The sequence below is a fragment of the Haliotis cracherodii genome, unplaced genomic scaffold (assembly GCF_022045235.1).
Source record: "Haliotis cracherodii isolate W230 unplaced genomic scaffold, xgHalCrac1.p SCAF_3, whole genome shotgun sequence".
Taxonomy (NCBI): Eukaryota; Metazoa; Mollusca; class Gastropoda; order Lepetellida; family Haliotidae; genus Haliotis; species Haliotis cracherodii.
Genome location: NW_027266286.1, coordinates 52,679,571 through 52,701,180, shown reverse-complemented (window position 1 = coordinate 52,701,180; position 21,610 = coordinate 52,679,571). Strand labels below are relative to the sequence as shown.

Sequence of the window (21,610 nt, the reverse complement as noted above, 5' to 3'; positions counted from 1 at the left end):
CAAGTCAGTTTAATATGTGAACGAAAGAACAAGTTTGAACTTTTGACATTTCAAGTACTTCCCCATGATTAGTTGAAAGGAAAGCCAGCTTTACTTTCTGGCCAAGACAGTGAAAATCTTGGACTGATAAAGATTGAAGCTGATGAGGTATTTACTTTGACTTCTAAAGTACATGATGTTGCAGATGTTACAGATGGTGGAGACTTACCAGGGTTTCAGGCACGCAGACCAGACTGCGGTTCATCAAATCTTCAAGACTCAAATGAATCCATGTGCATGGAGGAAAAGAAACAAATGGAAATTACAGATCCCAGTAGTCTATGTGCATGCAATCATCTTGAGACTTTACACAGCAAGGTGCCTGGGCAATGCACTGTGCCACCTCCAGCACCATCAGAGCCTATTGTAGTACCAAGGAAAAGGATGTTACCTCCACCTGGTCAACTCACTAAGCACAACGGAAGGAATACCCAGAATATTTTGAAGGGGTGGGGTCCCTGGGACGCCAATTGTTTTTCACTGGTAGATGTCCGTGATGGTTTTCTTCATATTCCTTTGGATGAAGAATCATCTTTCATCACTACGATGCACACGTCTTATGGCAGGTATAGATGGCTACGCCTGCCATTTGGAATTACAAGTGCACCTGAGGAGTTCCAAATAAGACTATCTGCTGCACTGGAAGGTCTTGATGGAACCATATTAATGACTGATGACATACTCATATACAGTGAAGGAAACACATATGATGAGGTGGAACAGGATCATGATCGACGCTTTATAGCGTTAATGGAAAGATGCTTGACGAAAAATATCAAGTGCCAACCTTCTAAACTGAAGTTCAAAATGAAGGAACTGAAATTTGTCGGCAGCATAATAACTGACAAAGGAATGAAAGTGGACCCAGACAAGGTTGCTGCGATCACAGAAATGCCTCCTCCACGCAACAAGGCTGGGCTCCTGAGATTCATAGGGATGGTCAACTACTTATCACCCTTCTGTGAAAATCTGAGTGCAACAATTCACCCTCTCACAATGCTCACACAGGAAGGTGTACCATTCTCTTGGGCATCAACACAAGAAACTGCATTCAATCAGGCCAAACAACTTATATCAACAGCACCTGTGCTAAGTTATTATGACCTGCAAAAGAATGTGGTACTGCAAGTGGATGCTAGTGAGGAAGGTCTTGGGGGTGCCTTACTTCAGCCTGATGCTAATGGAAAACTTCACCCAGCAGCATTCACATCCTGCAGCATGAATGCGACAGAACAGATATATTCCCAAATTGAGAAGGAGTGTCTTGCGATATGCAATGCATTTGCCAAGTTTGACCAGTGGCTGTACGGAAAGGCAGACATTGAAGTACATACTGATCATCAGCCACTGGAAACAATCACAAAGAAGCCACTGAAAAAGGCCCCTGCAAGGCTACAAAGAATGTTGTTAAAACTACAACGCTATCACTTCACTATCAAGTACAGAAAAGGGACATCACTTCATCTTGCAGACACACTGTCACGAGCAGCACTACCAACTCCAATCAATGCCAAGGTGACAGGGTATGAAGTATTCCGTCTGGAACTAGAACACGAATATGATGAGCACAATCCACAACTCCATGAAGAAACTGAGACCAGACTCCGAGAGGAAACTGCGAAAGATCCATTGATGTCTAAGTTGTATACACTGATAAGTCATGGATGGCCAGATGACAGAAACCTACTGGATCCAGCTTTGGCCTCCTACTGGGGCTATAGAGATGAACTTAGCATCAGCAATAGGATCATATACAAAGGTTCACTTGTGATGATCCCAAAGAGCATGTACAGAGAGATGCTGGAAAAGATACACTTGAATCACTTTGGAGCTGAATCAAACATACGAATGGCCCGATAGGTCCTCTTTTGGCCTGGGATGAGGAACTCTATTCATGATATGTGCAGTACGTGTGGAACATGTGCACAGTATGGAAATGAAGCACCCAAAGAACCCATGAAGTCTTTGCCAATACCCACCATGTCCTGGCAAATTATAAGTCAAGATTTATTTGCCTTTGAGAAAAAGACTTACCTTGTCACAGTTTGTCACTTCTCTGATTGGATTGAGGTTGACGAATTGGAAGACACTCTCTCCGCTACAGTGATAGCCAAAACAAAGGCTCATTTCTCTCGCTATGGGATTCCAAGTGTGTGTCATACAGACAATGGACCTCAGTTCATCAGCAAAGAATCTGAAGACATTGCTCAGCAATATCACTTCAAGCTCACAATGTCTTCACCATATCATCCAAAAGGAAACGGAAAGGCTGAGTCAGCTGTCAAAGTGGCAAAAGCTATGATGAAGAAATCTGATGACAAAGAACTGGGATTCTTGAACTACAGAAATACTCCTCAAAAGGGACATACCTATTCACCTGCACAACGCATGATGAATCGTCGCACAAGGACTTTGCTGCCGACACCAAATCAACTTCTGCAGCCCCAGGTAGTGGACCCCGAAATAGTTTATAGAGAGATCAGGGGCAAAAGAATCTCTAGCAAGACTCAGTACGATAGATCGTCTGGTACAGAGCATGAACCAATAGAAACTGGCAGTTATGTGTATGCTAAACTTCCACCAAACCAGAGAGGTAAACCTTGGGCATATGGGCAAGTCATCCACAAGGACAATACAAGGTCTTACACAATAAAAACCCATGGCAGCACACTGAGAAGAAACCGTGTGCAAATCAAGCAAGCAGCAGCGCCACCACCATCAAACAACTACAACTTATCACAGAGGGCGCATAATCAATTGATCTTGAAGAATGCCGAAGTCCAAACAGCTGTACCAAGTTCACCCATGAAACCTGTGACAGATCGAAGTGTAACAGCCCAAGCCAGCCCTAACATTACACAGAATGTAGAACAATCACAGCCAGGTTTTCAACCTACAGACAGTGTTACAGATATTGCCAAGATATCTGAAGAGACTTGCTCAGTAAAACGTCCACTCAGGGAAAAAATATTGCCTTTAAGATACAATGACTATATAATGCTTGAGTGAATTGATGTAATAATTGTCAACATGGACAAGCATGAATTACTGTTATGAACTTTGAGGCAAGACTATTAGATGCGGTTGCATATACAGACAGTGCCTGTGGGAACTAAGCAGATACATTAACTATCTGATCATTGCAGCTGTTGAGAACTTTTAATGGTTACAATCGTTTAATATAATTTGTGTTAAAGGAGATATACTCTCTTTTTTTTCTTTTTTCTCTTCCAAAGGAGGGGAGATGTTAGTATGTTCATTTCCGAGTTATTCCGATTGATGGAAATACGAAGTTTTGCGAATGTCAGGCCGGAAGTAGCATGGTCGATATCCCTAAATAGATGGCAGCCCGCATGTGTTGTGATCGAGTCCCGGTGTATCGTCAGGTGTAATAAAGCCAAATCAAGACAACTGAACTGTGTCTTTATCATTGGTCCAACGAGGTTGGAAACTGAGTGAAATCCGCCATCTTGGTTCTTATTCAAGATTTCGCACCCGTGGATTTCGCACCCGTGGATTCTCGGGATCATTTCAGGTGTTGCAGAAATGTGGTAGGCCTTCCAGGACCGAGGTCAAATTCAAGGCTTAAACTTTACTGCCCACTTCTTTACGCCTGCAATAAAGGGACATATTTCCCTAGTGTTGTTCTTCATGGATGTCTGTTGGGATTAAGCCCCTTTTCTGCAAGTAACTGATCACTGCACATTCCTGACGTTTCTCCATTTCCCACAGTCAGATGCTTATGTTACCAACTGTTCACAGGGAAACAATTTGCGCAACACGAGAAAAGATTTCACTATTTCGTAATTCCTTCTTTGTGAGGCCCAGAACTTATCAGTCAACCCTCGTATTTCTACGTGTTAGAGACTTTTACTGTGATCATACACACTTCATAGTCCTAAACATGTGTTCAGAGCAACTAATTCAGTAAGAAGTAAATATTTTTCATAGTACAAACTGCACATACTGATGACAAATATTATTTCATTACGATACATGCAGAAATATATCATATTTACATCTAAGATATTTGCTCCAATTATAATGTTGCGATACATATTTACTTGTATTTCCACAAAAGGACTGGCGGGAAGTAAGTTATTTCCTTGATTTTTTCAGGAAATGCTTTTTGTTTCAGAGGTTCTGTGTCGACATTTTGTCCCCATTTGAACAGCGTAGAATTTTTCACAACTTCCTTCGCAAGATGTATCGTCGGTGTTCTGATGTCTGAAAGAAACACGACTTTCTACAATCCGTGATAACACAACTCGGTAAAGGAAACAGTTTACCGTCATACGTTGACGGTTTGTGTTTAGCGACCCCCCATATTCTGTGAGAAGTTGATACTGGATACATCTTGGGTCACTGCTTCTAAACGCACAATTTTGTTTCACACAACACATTGTCGTCTGAACATATCTCGTGTCTCTAATCTGTTTACTGATGCATAGTGGTGATGTGTGTTTATCGATACACACTGGTAATGTTTGTTTATTGATACACAGTGGTGGTGTGTTTACTGATACACTGGTAATGTGTGTTTACCGAGACACACTGGTAATGTGTGTTTACTGATACACAGTTGTGATGCGTGTTTACTGATACACTGGTGATGTGTTTACCGATACACAGTGGTAATGTGTGTTTACTGATACACTGGTAATGTGTGTTTACTGATTCACAGTGGTGATGTGTGTTTACCGATACACTGGTAATGTGTGTTTACTGATACACAGTGGTAATGTGTGTTTACTGATACAAACTGGTAATGTGTGTTTACTGATACACACTGGTAATGTGTGTTTACCGATACAAACTGGTAATGTGTGTTTATGCATAAACACTGGTAATGTGTGTTTACTGATACACAGTGGTAGTGTGTGTTTACCGATACACAGTGGTAATGTGTGTTTACTGATACACACTGGTAATGTGTATTTACTGATACACAATGGTAATGTGTGTTTACCGATACACACTGGTAATGAGTGTTTACTGATACACACTGGTAATGTGTGTTTACTGATACACAGTGGTAATGTGTGTTTAGACAATCCAGTGATTGGCAACATGATTATCGATCCAGGCAATTGGGATCGACGACATGCATCAACCAAGTCAGCGAGCCTGACCACCCGATCCCGTTAGTCGCCTCTTACGACAAGCATAGTAGCCTTTTACGGCCAGCATGGGTTGCTGAAGAACTATTCTACCCCCGGTTATTCACAGGCCTATCCATATGCTTTTGGTTGGTTGGTTTGTTGTTTAACGCCGCACTCAGCAATATTCCAGCTATATCACGACGGTCTGTAAATAATCGAGTCTGGACCTGACAACCCAGTTATTAAAATCATACATACTGGTAATGTGTGTTTACTGATACACACTAGTAATCTGTGTTTAGACAATACAGTGATTGGCAACATGATTATCGATCCACGCAGTTGGGATCGGTGTCATGCATGAACCAGGTCAGCGAGTCTGACCACCCGATCCCGTTAGTCGCCTTTTACGACAAGCATAGTCACCTTTTACGACTAGCATGGGTTGCTGAAGACCTATTCTACCCCGGAATCTACACGGGTCTGTCCATATGCATGGGAATTGCAAAGTAAATACCCATCCACCTTATTGACTTATCAAGAAGAAATATTGAATAACTTGGACATGCAAAGAGGTCCGCATGTGTGTAACCTGATTGGCTGTTATTTTACGACGCTGTCAGCAATGCCCGCGGTACCTATGAATGAATGAGGCCAGACAATCCTGTGATCGACTGCATGAGTAACAATCCTGCACGGTGACAAACAATGAAGTCGGGGAACCGGACCACCCGATCAGTGAGTGAGTGAGTGAGTGAGTGAGTGAGTGTTATATCACGGCGTGTCAGCTTAATGTGGGAGGAAAGCACCAAGTGATGCAGGTTTCAGATGTTTACCCACGAGCACGGGTATGCTGCTGACAAACCTAGAAACATAACCGGGGAGAACCTGGATTCGAACCCACAATCGTAGGTTTCTGGCGTGCCCAAGGGACGCAACTCTGCACAGCGAATCGCGTCGCCTTAGACGACTGGGCCACCCGTGTCACCTTACAGCAAGCACTGAGCAATGTGGCTCCTGTTGTAGACATTCACTCAAGTTTGTTAAGGAATGACCATTTAATATTCTTGGGAGTTGTTTTGTTAAAGTAATTTCTTCCAAAGAGCTCAACAAGACAATTGAGTTTCCTCTGGAACTACAATGAAATGTAATTATGCACTTGATATGCTAGATGTTCTGAAAAATAATATTGTTTAAAAATAATTATTCGGCTCATCTTTCAGAGACGGAAATTATATGCTTTCGATCAATGACGAGTGAGTGAGTGAGTGAGTGAGTATGGTTTTACGCCGCTTTTAGCAATATTCCAGAAATATCACGGCGGGGGACACCAGAAATGGGCTTCACACATTGTACCCACGTCGGGAATCGAACCCGGGTCTTCGGCATGACGAGCTAACGCTTTAACCACTAGGCTAACCGACCGCCCCGAACAATGACGAAAAGTCAAACAAAAGTAGTAGCTGAAACACCTATGCAACCTTAGGATACCAGGCTCGCTGACTTGGTTGATGCATGTCATCGTATCCCAATGTGCGTGGATCGATGCTCATGTTTTCAATCACCAGACTCGATTATTTACAGACCGCCGTCATATAGCTGGAATATTTCTGAGTGCGGCGTTCAACAACAAACAAACAAACAACCTTAGGATACACCGCAGCATGAGATAAACGTTATAAGTAGATGATGATTATAGTATAAATACCTCTTTTTGAATTCGTAGTTCGTTGTGGTTTGAGAGATTGGTGTGTGTTTTAATCAGGACACACTCCAAGGTGGTAGGTGAAAACCAGAACGTTTCACATTCACCAATTCTGCCACACCAGGCACGGCACATAGCTGCACCATAAGGCCGTCTTGTGTAGACATTGTTATTGAGGCTTGGTGTCGGTTGCAGAGCCAAATCGGTACGAAGACAATTCTGCAAATACGTCAGTATAAAAATGTAACGCTTAGTTTGAAACATATTTAACCATTGATGTAGCGCATGGAGTCCAGCTCTGTGTTACAGTTGAAATGTCACTTATCTAAATGTTCTCAAAACGGAATGGTTATTGAAGAAACATGTCATGTTCATAGAAAGATATTCTAAATGCCAATTTAATGTAATACAAGAGCGACTCTTTTCCTAATGTGATATAGAGGTCAATATGATACAAAGATAATAATCCATTTGGGACTGATACACACATATTTGATGACAGATATATAAACTGTAAGCCTTCGTTTAACAATACGACGTTAAGTTGTCAGATAAGAATGAAATGTAGGTTTGGATTGTAATTTGAGATGGGGATGGAACAGGACATCGACCTCGTGGTCCTCTGTTGTTTGGGAGCTTGATCTTTACATGGGGCTTAGTGTTTTTTTTATATAAACTGTTCACTGTAGTATCACTCATTTGCAGATGCATATATATCATAAATAGGTAATCCTGTTATATTTAACACGACAGTATTTTTCTAAATCGAGTGCATTAATATACGCACTTTGGAAGTACAATCTGCATAATGTATTGATTCAAGTACAATTAAACGATACGTGAAACGAAATAGTTTGATAAGGATAAAATTGAGACCATGTAACCAAAGTACGCAGCACACACAAATATTAAAATCTACTAAAAGAAACTGACCACTTTAAACAGGAAATTGCAAAGGAATTAACTAACAATGCAAAACACATCGCCCAAACACAACAATGTTATATGCAGAAAGTGATACACGCCCACGGTAAATTTGGCAGCCGAAACTACACGTGCAATAAGGGTATATAAATGATGTCAGACGCTCACACTCACAAAACATCCCACAAATGCCCGAACGACGCGAGCGGGCTCTGGGTATGATACAGATGTGAGCCACCTATGTCTGCATTTCTAGAACTTTTTGGTTGCTCCCTTGGTGCTGTAACTTACCTGATGGAACGTTACAGACACACCGGGCGGACATCAGGCAGGCCAAGAACAGGCAAACCCAGGGTAACGACGCCCAATGAAGACCGGTACTTGGGTACTTTGCATCTCCGGAATCGATTCCTGACAGTGACCAGGCGACTAAGGGGTCAAGGTATTAGGGCTTACAGGCCACACAGAGGACATTTATTGACAGCGCAAATCTTCTTCAGAGACTGAGACAGTACGTTGTTGTCAGCGACGTGACTGGCAGAGGGTCGTCTCTACTGATGAAAGCTGGTTCTGTCTTTTCAGAGCTGATGTGATCACCTCCGTGGTCCAGTAGTAGAGCGTCCGCCCGGAGAGCGGATCGGAAGGTCAGGGGTTTGATACCCGGTCGCGTCATACTAAAAGACGTTCAAAGATGGCATAGAAGCATCGGCACCATTTACGTCGTCGTTGTGTATCTTTCCCCGTCGGTTCTTCAGTGACAATTAAAGCCACCAATGTTATTTTGCGTGTGCTTAGTTTCAGAGTATAGGTATTATAATATATACTTAGAATGCATTTTTTTTCTGAACAATGCCAGAATTGATTTTAATTTGATACAGCGCGTTTGATCAAACTGTTTGAATTGTCGATAATCATACAATAGAGACTGACATGGATATGTCTCCGATGGTTGGGATAATGTTTTATTGACTTATTTGTATAATAAATAAAGTAGGGAGTTTTTCATATCAAGGGAAGAAAGGTCTTAGACAGGTCTTAGACGTTAGCTACTTTTCTGAAACCCACGATCACGATCTGGTCCTAACAAACCTAGAAACATAATCAGGGCGAATATTGGATTCGAACCCACAATGATTGGTTTAACAACACTGGATAGCGAATCATGGCGCTATAATGCTGGCACAAGACAGTGGTTACATGACTTTATACCCACGTGGTGTAGAAACAGATGGTAAGATACTAAATTCGTACGTCACACGTGTGTCGTACAAGGGTGACTTCGTTTTATTCGTTTTGATTGGATAACCGTGACATCTGTCACACCGAAACTACTTTTTTCATTCATGAAAAATAACGAAACGTCATTCATTTTGCAACTACAAGGACGAACTGAAGCAATCTCATGAGAGCGAGAGATATTTACAAACACTTGATTAAACCAAACAAGATAGTCACACGCATCAAATTCGGTTTGCATTTTATATAAGTTATGCATAGAGCTTCTACAGACATTATATAATCGAGCTATATCCATTTACAATGTACGACTACCGATCAATAGATCGAGGGTCCCCATGAGCGTGACGCACCCGACCACTTTCGTAACTTTCAATGTGATTTAACGAGGTTGTTGAAGAGGTCGGGGGTCAAATTAGAAATGTTCATTTTGCATGAATTCCACCCATCAGTGAGAGAAACATGGAGTTCATTGAGAGTGGTGCGTGGATTTTGACGCATGTACTCTAACGCCGTTCGCCTTTTGTAACCGGTCCCTTTTCTGAGTGGCAGTTTGCAACCGATTTCTTAATGCCATCGTTCTTAATAATCTGTCCTGAGCTGGAGTTGTTGCCCTTGGGCGTACAGAGCGGCGTCGATCATCGACGTTATATGATTGTTGGTATCTGGCCAACAATCTGCTGATGACATAGTGGGAATCATGCAGCGCCTGAACAACAATACTCTAAATAGTGCCCGACTGCACCATGCCAATGGAACGTAAATGTTCAGCACGTTGTAAACGTCGCATAATCAACGATATTTCGTTCTTAATGAATAAATGTGTTTGATAAAGTGTCTTTGAGCATTTGGTTCCAAAGAAACAATATGCGTCTGCTCCCAGCCGAGTCCGAGTGACAATGATAAATCTGGCGTACCATCCCTTGCACGTGCTGTCCTTCGTGATTGTCACAATGTTGTGTTTGGGAGCTTGATACCTTCGGAAATGTTCTTGCCACATGAATCACTTACTTTCATTTCCAAACTTGAGTGAATTTCCCTTTAGTTTTACCTCGAAACAAAATATCCCCTACTAATTGTTGTTGCAAATATACAAATGTAATTAATAACTGTTATGTCTTATCTGTTAATGTAAACGTATGACACAACTACATTTTATCAAATGTTTACACAAATGTTTGTAAATACGTTCTTGTCTCCAAACAAATAGTTTAATGCGAAAGGCAAATGTCGTACTGATAACGTTATATGTTATTTTAGACTTATAACTTCGAGGAATGCATCCGTTTATGGCTGACCTTCGGCCAAACAAAGAAGCTAATGAATAATATGACTTGGGCCAAGCTTACATCACTGATCGCGTATTGATCACGAGATTCTCTTGTTTCAGAGACAAGTCGCATCTAATTGGTTAATCTATTTACAAGCTCATGCAGCTCAGTTTTGTTTAACAAATCCGTAAATAATAATAAATATACCTGTATGACCGCATGCTTTGTAACATCAGTCAATATATTAGAAACCACCATATGCTGAGATGTCCTCATTCACAACAACAATGAAGTCAATAAAGTATTTAAGTCAAGACGTGTAAACCATCCCCGGAAGAACATTGCTCTTTCAATATTCTTGATGTTACAATGACATAAGGCATACATTGAAATCATTGATTTTTAAAAGATATGTATGACCTATGAAAGCCAATGTTTATATACTGACGAAAACACATATTGAAGTCGCACATAATTAAATGTGTCTTCTGGAATAAACACTGGCTTTGAATCATTATATGAAACTAATCGCGAAAACAAAAGAAATTAATACATTATTAATGAACAGGTATTTTAAACTTTAAGAGAATGTAAAAATGAAAAGTGCATTTTCTTAATTATAATATGACATTATATTGAGAGAATAAAAGAGATAAAAGGCAATAAATAATAAAAAAAAGTCAGCAGACCACCGGTCATTGTAATAGTTTCGGAAACCAAATCTTTCTGTGGCACGACAGGAAACGGTTTAGTCAATCAATGTTTATTTCCAGAAGATCACCCACAGAATATACTGATGGTTATCATCTGCAGAATCAGCATAAGTGTAATTGAACATATTATTATCATGAAAATACAATAAATAAAGGTTATCACGCGAGTTATGATTGTATTTTGGGAACATATGCGAGCTAAATACATAGTGATTATTTCTCATACATGATTGTTATCATCTCAAACAAGAGTGATAACCTCTTTATCATATAATGTCATTCTTAAATCATCGTCGAAAAAAGTCTCTCACAAATGTTTCTAAGCATTGGTTGCCTGGAACAAGCGTATTGATACATGACGTTATAAACACCGTTATTAGTCATTCGGACAGTTCCAACTGTAACGTTGTTTGTAGACAATGGTTTAACCAACAATAAGGAAAAATTAACAATTTTAAAGGTTATAATTTTATCAGTGATAGTCATTCCCGGCTATCAGGAGGTCCACCGGCCGGAGTAGTTCAAAGGGAAGCTACTCTAGTCGATGAGACGTCACGTCTAACAAAATGATTGTCATAACGTTACGAGATGGATACACGAAGGTGTATTTCGGATTTATTTCGTCCAAATACAACTTTTTTAATTTTAAGCCACACCGTATATACACACCGTCCTCGCTAAAATTGATTCATTTATGTCTCTAATGTATCCTACACTTTTAAAGTGCCACAGTTACGCCAAGTTAGACGCTGATTTCTTTTCTATAATGATAACACTTATCCAAGAAATTGGTCTAGTTTCTCAACATCCCAGGTAACTTGCACATCGCGAATACGTACCTACAGGGTTAACATGAACCAATGTTTATGCGATTTAATTGGGTAAGGGGAAGTACCTCGGTTCGTTGGCGTCGCCTGCTACGAGCTTTGCTAACTCATTGAAACTGCGGACATATATTTCGGACCTGAATGAATGAATGTTGGTAAGATAAATTCGAAGTCAACCGATCCCTCGGGGCATGTGGTGTGTTGGACCCCTCGAGATCGGTTGATGACTTATTATGTTTCCCACTTGTCACTGAAAATAGACGCTTTGTAAACAAGAACTGATGCTTCTTGTAGGATTTACTTTTCTGCTCTACTTTTCAAACTGTATTGCTCATATATACACTGTAAACAGAATTTATGTACTTATCTACTGTGACAAACTCTTTTGTAAATAAGTACTGATACTCTCCAAAGCTTCATTGTTTATTTATGCACTGTAAACAATTTCATATAAAGTTATCGGTTGGGACAAACACCTGTGGACATGAAATGATCTTTTTAGTATGATCTGCTCCATGTTTTGACCATTGTTAGTTTTATATACTCTGTTATCATCTGGCGCTCCATCGTTACAATGGATACCGATTAATGAACAATGTATAATTGGCCGGTTGCCCCCTTACGAAATAAAAAGTAATTCATTCAACTTGTCACTGAAGCCATATTGTAAATGTCATTTGTACCGACTACCCGGATGTATCGTATATGCTATTTCTTGCACATGTGATTACGACATATTATATGCAATGAATATGTGGCATACAAAATAACATATAACACGACTATTTGCATTTGTTTTTGTTTAATTTGTTTCATTTCTTTAGCAGATACAGCCGTGTTATAGAAGAAGATCATGAAGAAGTTGACATGTAAACACTGATCTGCTGTAGATTCAGATTTATATCAGGTTTAATGTTTTTTTTATTATTGTTTATTTTCCTACAGCATTTACATGTCTTTGCATAACAATGTATTTGAGAAATATGACAGCTTGACGAAAGCTAATTGAAATAATCTCTGACTTGGTTGATGCATGTCATCGATCCCAATTTCGTGGATCGATGCTCGTGATGTCAATCACTGGATTGTCTGGTCCAGACTCGATTATTTACAGACCGCCGTCATAAAGCTGGAATATTGCTGAGTGCGGCGTTAAACAACAAACAAACAGAAACAAAAAAAAACAGAAATAAACTCTCTTACAAATGATGATGATTGTTTACTTTGATGATAGTTAATTCAGTGAACTACTGTATAATTTGGAATGTTGGTGGATATTTGTCATTCCTTAAGTTGAACATGATACGTTTTCACAGGATATTGATAAGATTGAAAGGATTGTTATTTTTCGATGAATTATACCTCAAAATAACATTTTCCTGAGATATGCTTATCGACCTTTGCATTTTTCAATTCTTTCCAAATCCCATTGAACTCTCTGCATTTATTCAAGACAAATGTGCCCACAACATTATCACAGGATTGCTCACATAAATTCTAATCTGATGTTAAACATGGGTGTCTTTCTGAAATGAAATAAAAATTATGAAAGTTTAGTGTGCTCAACTGTTACAGGTTCTTTTGTAATATTTTATAACTTCAAGAGTTGACCTTGAGGTACTGCTGGGATGTCACATGTGCCGTGGGTGTGATGATAAACGTGCACTTATGCATATAAAACTGTGAAATGTAATCAACAATGTCTTAATCCCTCTTCATGGCAGTCGAATCGAATTTAATATTCCAGAAAATGCCGGTGAACTGCGTTGCCTTGTGCTTGTATTTCACATTTCTTTTCACGCAATTCCTTTTATGGTGAATCAGATGAGACGGACAAAGAAAGTGAGGAATCTCGATGGCGCCTTCATATTGCTTCGATACACATTTCCACGTTGACACACAAATGTAACAACGCGTTTCATAGTCAGTGAAACCCTATCAGGATATACTTCATGAAATATTAGGTGTTGTTTAGATCGGGCCACTCAGTGGGGATTTCGGAGTAGACTTGGTCCCAAGTAGTCTATGACGGACATTTCTGGTACACGGAGTACGAGGTGTGATAGTGATTCATTAACACATGATATAGTCGGATTCGTACAATCGACTCTGCATTTGGCATTCTTATGAATATGGAAATGGTTTTGTCGCTTATATACTCACACGCAAAAGAAACGCAAGTCGAGTATGCAGTATACATGTTATTTATTTTCAACAGTAAAGACAAGAAATACAAGAAGGGCAGGATTGACCAAAAATTTGACGGAAGACAGTTTAATGGATTAAAAGGCAGATGACATAATTGTTTTTTTCAAATGTTAAGGGCTTACACAGTTTCAGGTCAATACCCAAAATGTCAGTCAATACCTGGTGTGACCACCATTAGCATTGATCACTGCCACACATCTCCTGTACATTTAGTGGATCAGACTAATCAGATTTGTGAAGGCCCTAGGGATCCTCCTGCACACATCCAGAGAAGCTGTGCGTAGTTCATCGGCAGTTGTAGGGACTGGACGCACATTGTGCAGACGCCTTTGAACCTCATCCAACAAGTGTTCTATGGGGTTCAGATCAGGGCTGAGGGCTGGCCACGGCCACGGATGTTGTGTTGTTGCAGAAAGGCCATGGTAGCTCTGGCAACATGGGGACGAGCGTTGTCCTGCTGGAAAATGTGTTGTGGATGTTGTGCAAAAAATGGAACAACATGGGGTCTGATCACTTGGTCGATATACCGCTGAGCAGTGACGCCGTGTCACCGACCTTGACCAACATTGAGAAAGCACATAGGCCCAAGTCTCGCATGTAGTCCAATCCCTGTCCATATCATGACGCTAGGTCAAACATGGACCCCTTTCCACAACGTTTCTGTCAGCGAAACAATCACCTCGACGCCGCCAAATTCTGACTCTTCCGTCTGCATGGGAGATACATAAGCGACTTTCATCAGAGAAGATGACACGCCTCCACTCACGATGACGCCAATTGCGATGACACTGTGCCCACTGAAGTCGTGCTTGTCGAAGCCGTGGTTGGATTTCGGATTGCGTCGATAATACGATTACTAATCCCTTGTTGTCATCCACGTTTTCTCGTATAACCCTACACTTGTGTATTTGTCGTCATTCACTTGATGCTCAGTTAATGAATTTATTACAGGTACAATTATTGGTAGCACCACTTAGATTACCTGACAAAGGTTGCCATTTGGCATTTATTGTGTCTGGGGTAATTATTCAATCTAAATCCAGGTTTGAAGTGAGGTGAAATGTGTGTTATGTAATATGCACGTGGCAGACCAGCAAGAGGTGAATGATCAGTTGATTTACTTTCTTTTGTAAATCAACAGTCGTTCCTAGTCATGAAAGGATTAACAGGAAATACATTGATTGATTAATCACTGTTATCTTGCACAGTGGATATGTCAAAAGTTAGTGTTTACATGTCTAGGTTTACTAAAACAAAGGGAATACACTCATATCATGGTGTGAAGTGCCGATGTAAAAACAACATACTTTGTTCAAAGGGTTAACTGATAATACGTTGATTGATTGCTCATTGTTATCTATCACTCAATGGATTTTTTAGGAACCGTGGACGTTATGAAAATAGTTGTCAGTGGGCTTTCTCAGCCGACCCTTGAGATTTGACACCTATGTGAAACACCTGAAACAATCCAAGTGATCAGTTGAGAAACGAACACGGGTTATAATATCCCGAAACGATATATATCTTTTAAAATATTTGATTGTTACAAAGACACGTGACATCAAATAAGTTTCTTTGTACAGCTGCAGACGAGTGGGATATTGTTCCTTTGTGTGGATATTCACGGATACATTCCTCGAACAAGGAAGCTCCTAAAATTTATACACATAAATTTGGTAGGTTGCAATTATGGTATTTGCATTTTGTTTTCCTTCATTTGAACCGATTCGGTCTTGTTTCTCTACGTCTTGGTTGGGAAATTCTTCAATGCGCGATAGACGTTGTTTTCACAGGTCTTTTCCTTTGTAAGTGTGTATATATTACCGTCAATTTGTAAAATGTGATTCTCTCAGGCAATTTGTAAAATGTGTAAATATTTCAGCCATTTTGACTAAAAAATCTGTCCAGGTTGATTAAGATGATCAAAAGGGCCTACAAACATCACAACAGATTATTATGTAGGATTAGAAGCCAAACAACATAGACATGTACTTTTCAACGTAACATTTTCAGTCTCTTGGTGATGACATTAAACATCAAAATGTTTGGAATTCGTTATCATAATAATACAGATGGAAATGTTTTTTCAGTCACTTTGTAAAATAACTCAATATTTAGACTTTAAATTAATTTGAAAATGTTACATATTTTGACAGTACAAAAATATACACACTATGAAAAAAGCAATGCTCAGGTGAAATATTTACTTTGTGTTGCAAGTCAAAATAGTGTAAACGAAAATCGCAAAATTACCAAGCAAGTGACTTATCAAAACTTCGTCAACATTACCGATGCTACCCACAAAGATACCTACATTTCCTTATTATTTCGAAAACTGTATTTCATTTTGTTGATCAGTGTGACCATACGCCCTTATTACTACCCATAAAAGTGACTGATGCGCTTACGAATTGCGCAGCAGAGATCGCGAACTAGTCTAGATTTCTGCTATACATCCGGGTACTCACTGGGAAAAAACAATAACAAAGGCAACAACCAGTCCCGGGGAATTGCGTTAGATCAGTGCCCCTTTAAAACCATTTGCGTTTCTTTTGCGTGTGAGTATATTTACTGGACACCGTGATGAAGCTAAATATATATCTGACTGTTACTAACTCAGTCATATCAGGGCACAGTAACTTTGCAGAACTGCGCTCGATGCATGTCTCGTAAACACCGCCATTACTTTACCCTGACAGTGATTGACGTGCATGTAACATGAGAAACCTCGCTTCGTACGAGAAATACTTGGGTTAATTACAAGGTAGACTGGGCAGTTATCTACGAACACATACAATGAAAGACACACATATATACATGTAGATTACACACGCCCTAGTACTTGAAAAATATTCACCCAAATTTGAGTCATCTCTGAAATTGATAATGTTGATTGAGCCAAACAGCTCCAAAGGACGGATTATGCAAAATACATAAATCAGACTTACCTGACATAATGTTACATTTAATGAATAACTAGACCCTGTGAGTGTTTTTTGTTATTGTCTTTATGCTAGTATATGTAATCTTCATTTCTTCTTCAAAGTTGAAGTCAATAAGCCCAAACCGGTCAATAGTGGGTTTAATAATTTGTCATGATTAGTAGCAAAATATATAAGCCCTTTATTCTCATAATTAATACACGATGTGTATCCGTGAAGATCCGTGTTAGAATTGGTCTTTAGTCACCAATTATTGACTAACGGGATCGGGTGGTCAGGCTCGCTGACTCAGTTGATGCACGTCTTCATATCCCGTTGGGTAGATCCAGCTCATGATGTCAATCATTGGATCGTCTGGTCCAGACTCGATTATTTACAGACCGCCGTGATATAGATGAGAGTGGCATTAAACAACAAACAAACGCAAAAGGTGTTACCGCACTACCTCGGGAAATGTAACCATCTCTTAGTACAAAGCTAATCAGCAATTGACAGTTGAAAGACACGAGCTGTCGTACTTAGTGCTAGTATAGCCTCAGCATGACATTCCTAAGATGAACAATTGGCACATAGAGGCATTCGAGCAGCAGTCATAATGTATTTAACCTAAGTCATGCGTACTTAGTATCGGCATCAGTCCGGACTAGTACAGCCACACAAACACACACACGTAAATGCACGTCGCTATATAAGTGCAATAATCTTGGACGCGACGTTAAACCCCATTTCACCTCACCTCATCTCACTTAGTACAAGACATGTTGAGGTTATTATATTTTCACAATGTCATATTGGCCACACGCGTTGTTCAGCATTTGCTGAACGATCATGATTATCAATCACCTAATGTATCACAGAGATTCACTGTCAAGCATATCTGTCAATCGTTAGAGCTGAAATGGATACTCGCGTGAGTTTAAAGAGCCTCTATGCTTCACAGTCTAGTGGTTATTACCAGCCTACCAGTCGAAACATTGTAGTCGTTTCGTTTGCAGAATACGGAGCCATTATCTCTCCTTACAACAGGTAAATGTGTGTTTATTTCGCCGTGTATCGCCGTTGAGACGTCAGCCCACTCAGACTTTTACTTTATTGATATGCACCACAAAAAAGCGTGCGTTGGAGAACTTGAATTAACTGCCAGCGTCACCTCTTAACAAAATGTTAAAGCAACTGAATTGCATGTTCCTGAATTAATTTTTATCAAGGAAGTGTGGGATTGATATTTTAAACTTAAGTAGCATTATCAGACAAAAATCAGTTTCCCTAAATGTCCCACAATATTTCAAAATTAAAAAAAAACACCAACGGTTTAATTTTCCTCTTCGAACACCATTTCATCCTAGTTTAATCATAGGAACGTGTTGCAGAGCGTGGACATGATGTAAACTCATCACATTTCTTACAGCCTGTTGGTCACATAATCACAGATGACTTCTTATTGCTGAGACCCGTGAAGATCCGGGGTAGAATAGGTATTCAGCAACCAATGCTGGCCGTAAGGGACGACTATGCTTGTCGTGAGAGGCGACTAACGGGATCGGGTGGTCAGGCTCGCTGACTTGGCTGATGCATATCATCGTACCCCAAATGAGTAGATCGATGCTCATGATGTACAGACTCGATTATGTACAGATCGCCGTCATATAGCTGGAATATTGCTGAGTGCGGCGTTATACAACAAACAAACAAATCTTATTGCCACAACAATCTTCTTCAGTTATTCAAATATGCCCAAGAGATCGTGATCAGCTTGCTACAAAGTGGGATCACAACTTGATGTTGACGATTAGCAATAATATTCTGGTGTTCATATGTGAAAACTAACAGTAGTAATGTAAACGTTTCCTCGTGAACATAAATTCAAGACAGTTTCACTCCTCGGGAAGATATACCACCTGAATCTAAAATCGTTTGTGTTAGGAGTAGCTACTTCAGTTTTCAGTTGTAACTTCTATACGTCTGTATTTCAAAACGCCCCCCCCCCCCCTCCAACCCCCACCCCAGACCCTAAGCTGTGTTTGTGTATTAACGATATTTTTTCTTCTCATGACCCAATTGTGAAATAAACATTTACAGTTTCTCATCCACTCCGTCCTTGACTCCAGCGTTGTCTGAAGGTCACTGTGTCAAAGTAACTCAAAGCCTCTGTACATAATTTGAAAGAGTTTGCACTGACTATTTCAGAGGCGAAGATATCATAAAGACACCCTAACGCAGTGGTGGTTGTGGTCGCCGGGATGTTTGGGCTACGTGTGTAAGAATGTATGTGTTTACTTGAAGCGGCTTTATATTTAGCCATGTGCATGTAGTAGAGAGCACGCCATATGACAGGAAAAATAATGTCGCATATTGTATGTATTTAGACGAATATGTAGAAAGTATATAATATAGTGCTTGTGTCATACTGATTTCATTACAACACTAGCTGACTATATTGTCAAGCGACATGATTTTTTAAACTAGGAATTTAGATAATGTGCAAAGTTTATGTAAATTATTTTTTTTTACTAAATTGTGTTTTTTTAGATTTGTATACACATGTATAGCGTTTCGTTTGAAACACACAGTAATAAACACAGGCTCTACAGAGAAAGAGTGTAATAATTTATGTATTACTCACTTACAAATTGACCTTTATCTGAGCGGCTTCAAATGATATTTACCGGTATCGAAGCCTTGTAACTGAAAACGGAGCAGGTTTATCTAATATGTCTATCTATGCAATATTTGGCCTATGTTATTCAAATAGTGTTATGAACCGTCTCCGTGGTCTAGTGGTAGAGCGTCCGCCCGGAGAGCGGAAGGTCCGGGATTCGTTCCCGGCCGCGTCATACCAAAATACGTTAAAAGATGGCGCTCGACATGAAGTGGCTTAATCAAGGACTGGTCGGCTCGGAGTCAGTATACTGTGTCTGAGTGGAGTATTCAGGTTAAACTGCGCCATAGTATCTCAGTGTGCTAGCATTATAAATCAGCATCAGTCCGGACCAGTACAAGCAGCCTGATTGAACAAACCTTGTGATAGTGCTTTTTGTGACCGAGTCTGAGGCGTGAGATAGCACTTTCAATTTTCCCTTCATTTGAGTATGAGTTTGGCTTTTGTTCGACATTGGGTAGAATTTTGTGCAATATCGCTATAAAATAGTTGAATTATGTTAAAATGATTACATTATATGCCATAAAACTTGTAAGAACACCTGAATGTATTTGCGAAACAAAAACATGAGTTTTGAGCAAAGGAAAATATGCCCATGGGCAAAACCTTTTTCTCCCCCATTGGCGAAATATTTCAATATCGCTATAAAATCGTTGAATTAAGTTAAAATGACTTAAATTTTGTGTCATGATATTTGAAAGAAATACATTTATGTATTTACGAAACAAAAACATGAGTTTTAAGTAAAGGAACATATTCTCGTCCATGGACCTACCCATGGGCCACTCTTCGCGTGGGCGACATTGTGTAAATATTGAGTGAACAATTTATTTTTCATTTTTTCTTCCTGTGTGTGTGTGTGTGTGTGTACGTGTGTGTGTGTGTGTGTGTGTGTGTGTGTGTGTGTGTGTGTGTGTGTGTTTGTGTGTGTTTGTGTCTGTGTGTGAGAGAGTAACAGCATAATTGGGTGTATTCGTCTATTGTCATAATTTTGATTTTATGTTTCAAGTCGGAGCGGTACATTTTTCAAGTATATAAATGATATAAACTTCAGACAAATAATATTGCCATGTGTGTTTGACCACGAGTGTTTCTAATTTCTTTACTATATCAATATGTAGTGTACAGATTGGTCATACATGTGTGTTCTTTTTGTAACATATATTCTTGACCATGTTAACATGCCATTATTTATAATTAGTTAGTTAGTTAAACTATTGTAATAAATAATCCGTCACATCACTCCGCACACGTTTGAGGCAGGGTCTCATATATATATATATACATATATATATACATGTAGTATATACGATGTAGTAATTCATAAATCATCCTTATTATGTTGACGGGAGTATACGGTAGACTGCCTTTTGCGACTACTTCTTATGATTATGTAAGGTGTTTTCTTAAAGGTTTTAATAAAAGGGACATGCAATCGACCTTGCTGAAGCTTTGTTTGTAAACAATAGCTAACATATCAATAGCCCCAGCTAACTCTGCTCTGCTCGCTTTATTCCGCTTCAGAAGTTTCTGCTCCAGTGACCCACACCACGGGTGTAGGCTCGTCACGTGTACGGACTTTTCTCTTGCTTGTAACAAACGCACTTACTCTGAAATAAGAACAGACTTGCCTAATGCAAGCCTTTCAGTGCGCTTTTCATATTGGTTTGCATAATTATATAGACATACTGCTAGAACTGCGACAGTCTGGTGAATGAAAATATAGCTTTACATGTCAAACTGACCTTATCGCTAGCTCATCGTAAGGCTTGGGTGACATCACGTGGATGATAAATACGCAGCGTCCAACAGACGAAAAAGACATAAATAGACCGTGAGATGTGACGATGTGACAGAGGAAGGATGGCCTCATTGGCTTCATACGACCGAAGCATATTTATTTTGTAATCTAGCCTTTGATAAACACTGGCTTCTTATCTTATCAAGCTAGTGCTTAATATTTCGTAACTCATTCGTAAGAAAA

At 39.7% G+C, this 21,610-nt stretch overlaps 1 protein-coding gene across 1 annotated transcript; it reads left to right on the top strand.

The window, feature by feature from the left end:
• The first annotated feature begins 2,019 nt into the window (after nt 1-2,019).
• LOC139475523 (uncharacterized) lies at nt 2,020-4,270 on the top strand. Its single transcript, XM_071258713.1, has 2 exons — nt 2,020-2,982; nt 4,178-4,270. Exons 1-2 carry the CDS (start codon nt 2,020-2,022, stop codon nt 4,268-4,270), a joined length of 1,056 nt encoding a protein of 351 aa, XP_071114814.1.
• Nucleotides 4,271-21,610: the final 17,340 nt, after the last annotated feature.

What these genes read in the sequence shown, in the direction of transcription:
- LOC139475523 (XM_071258713.1), top strand. Translation starts at nt 2,020, where the DNA reads ATGTCCTGGCAAATTATAAGTCAAGATTTATTTGCCTTTGAGAAAAAG. An exon ending in TATCTGAAGAGACTTGCTCA is followed by an intron (nt 2,983 to 4,177) that starts GTAAAACGTCCA and finishes TTTTTGTTTCAG; the next exon opens with AGGTTCTGTGTCGACATTTT.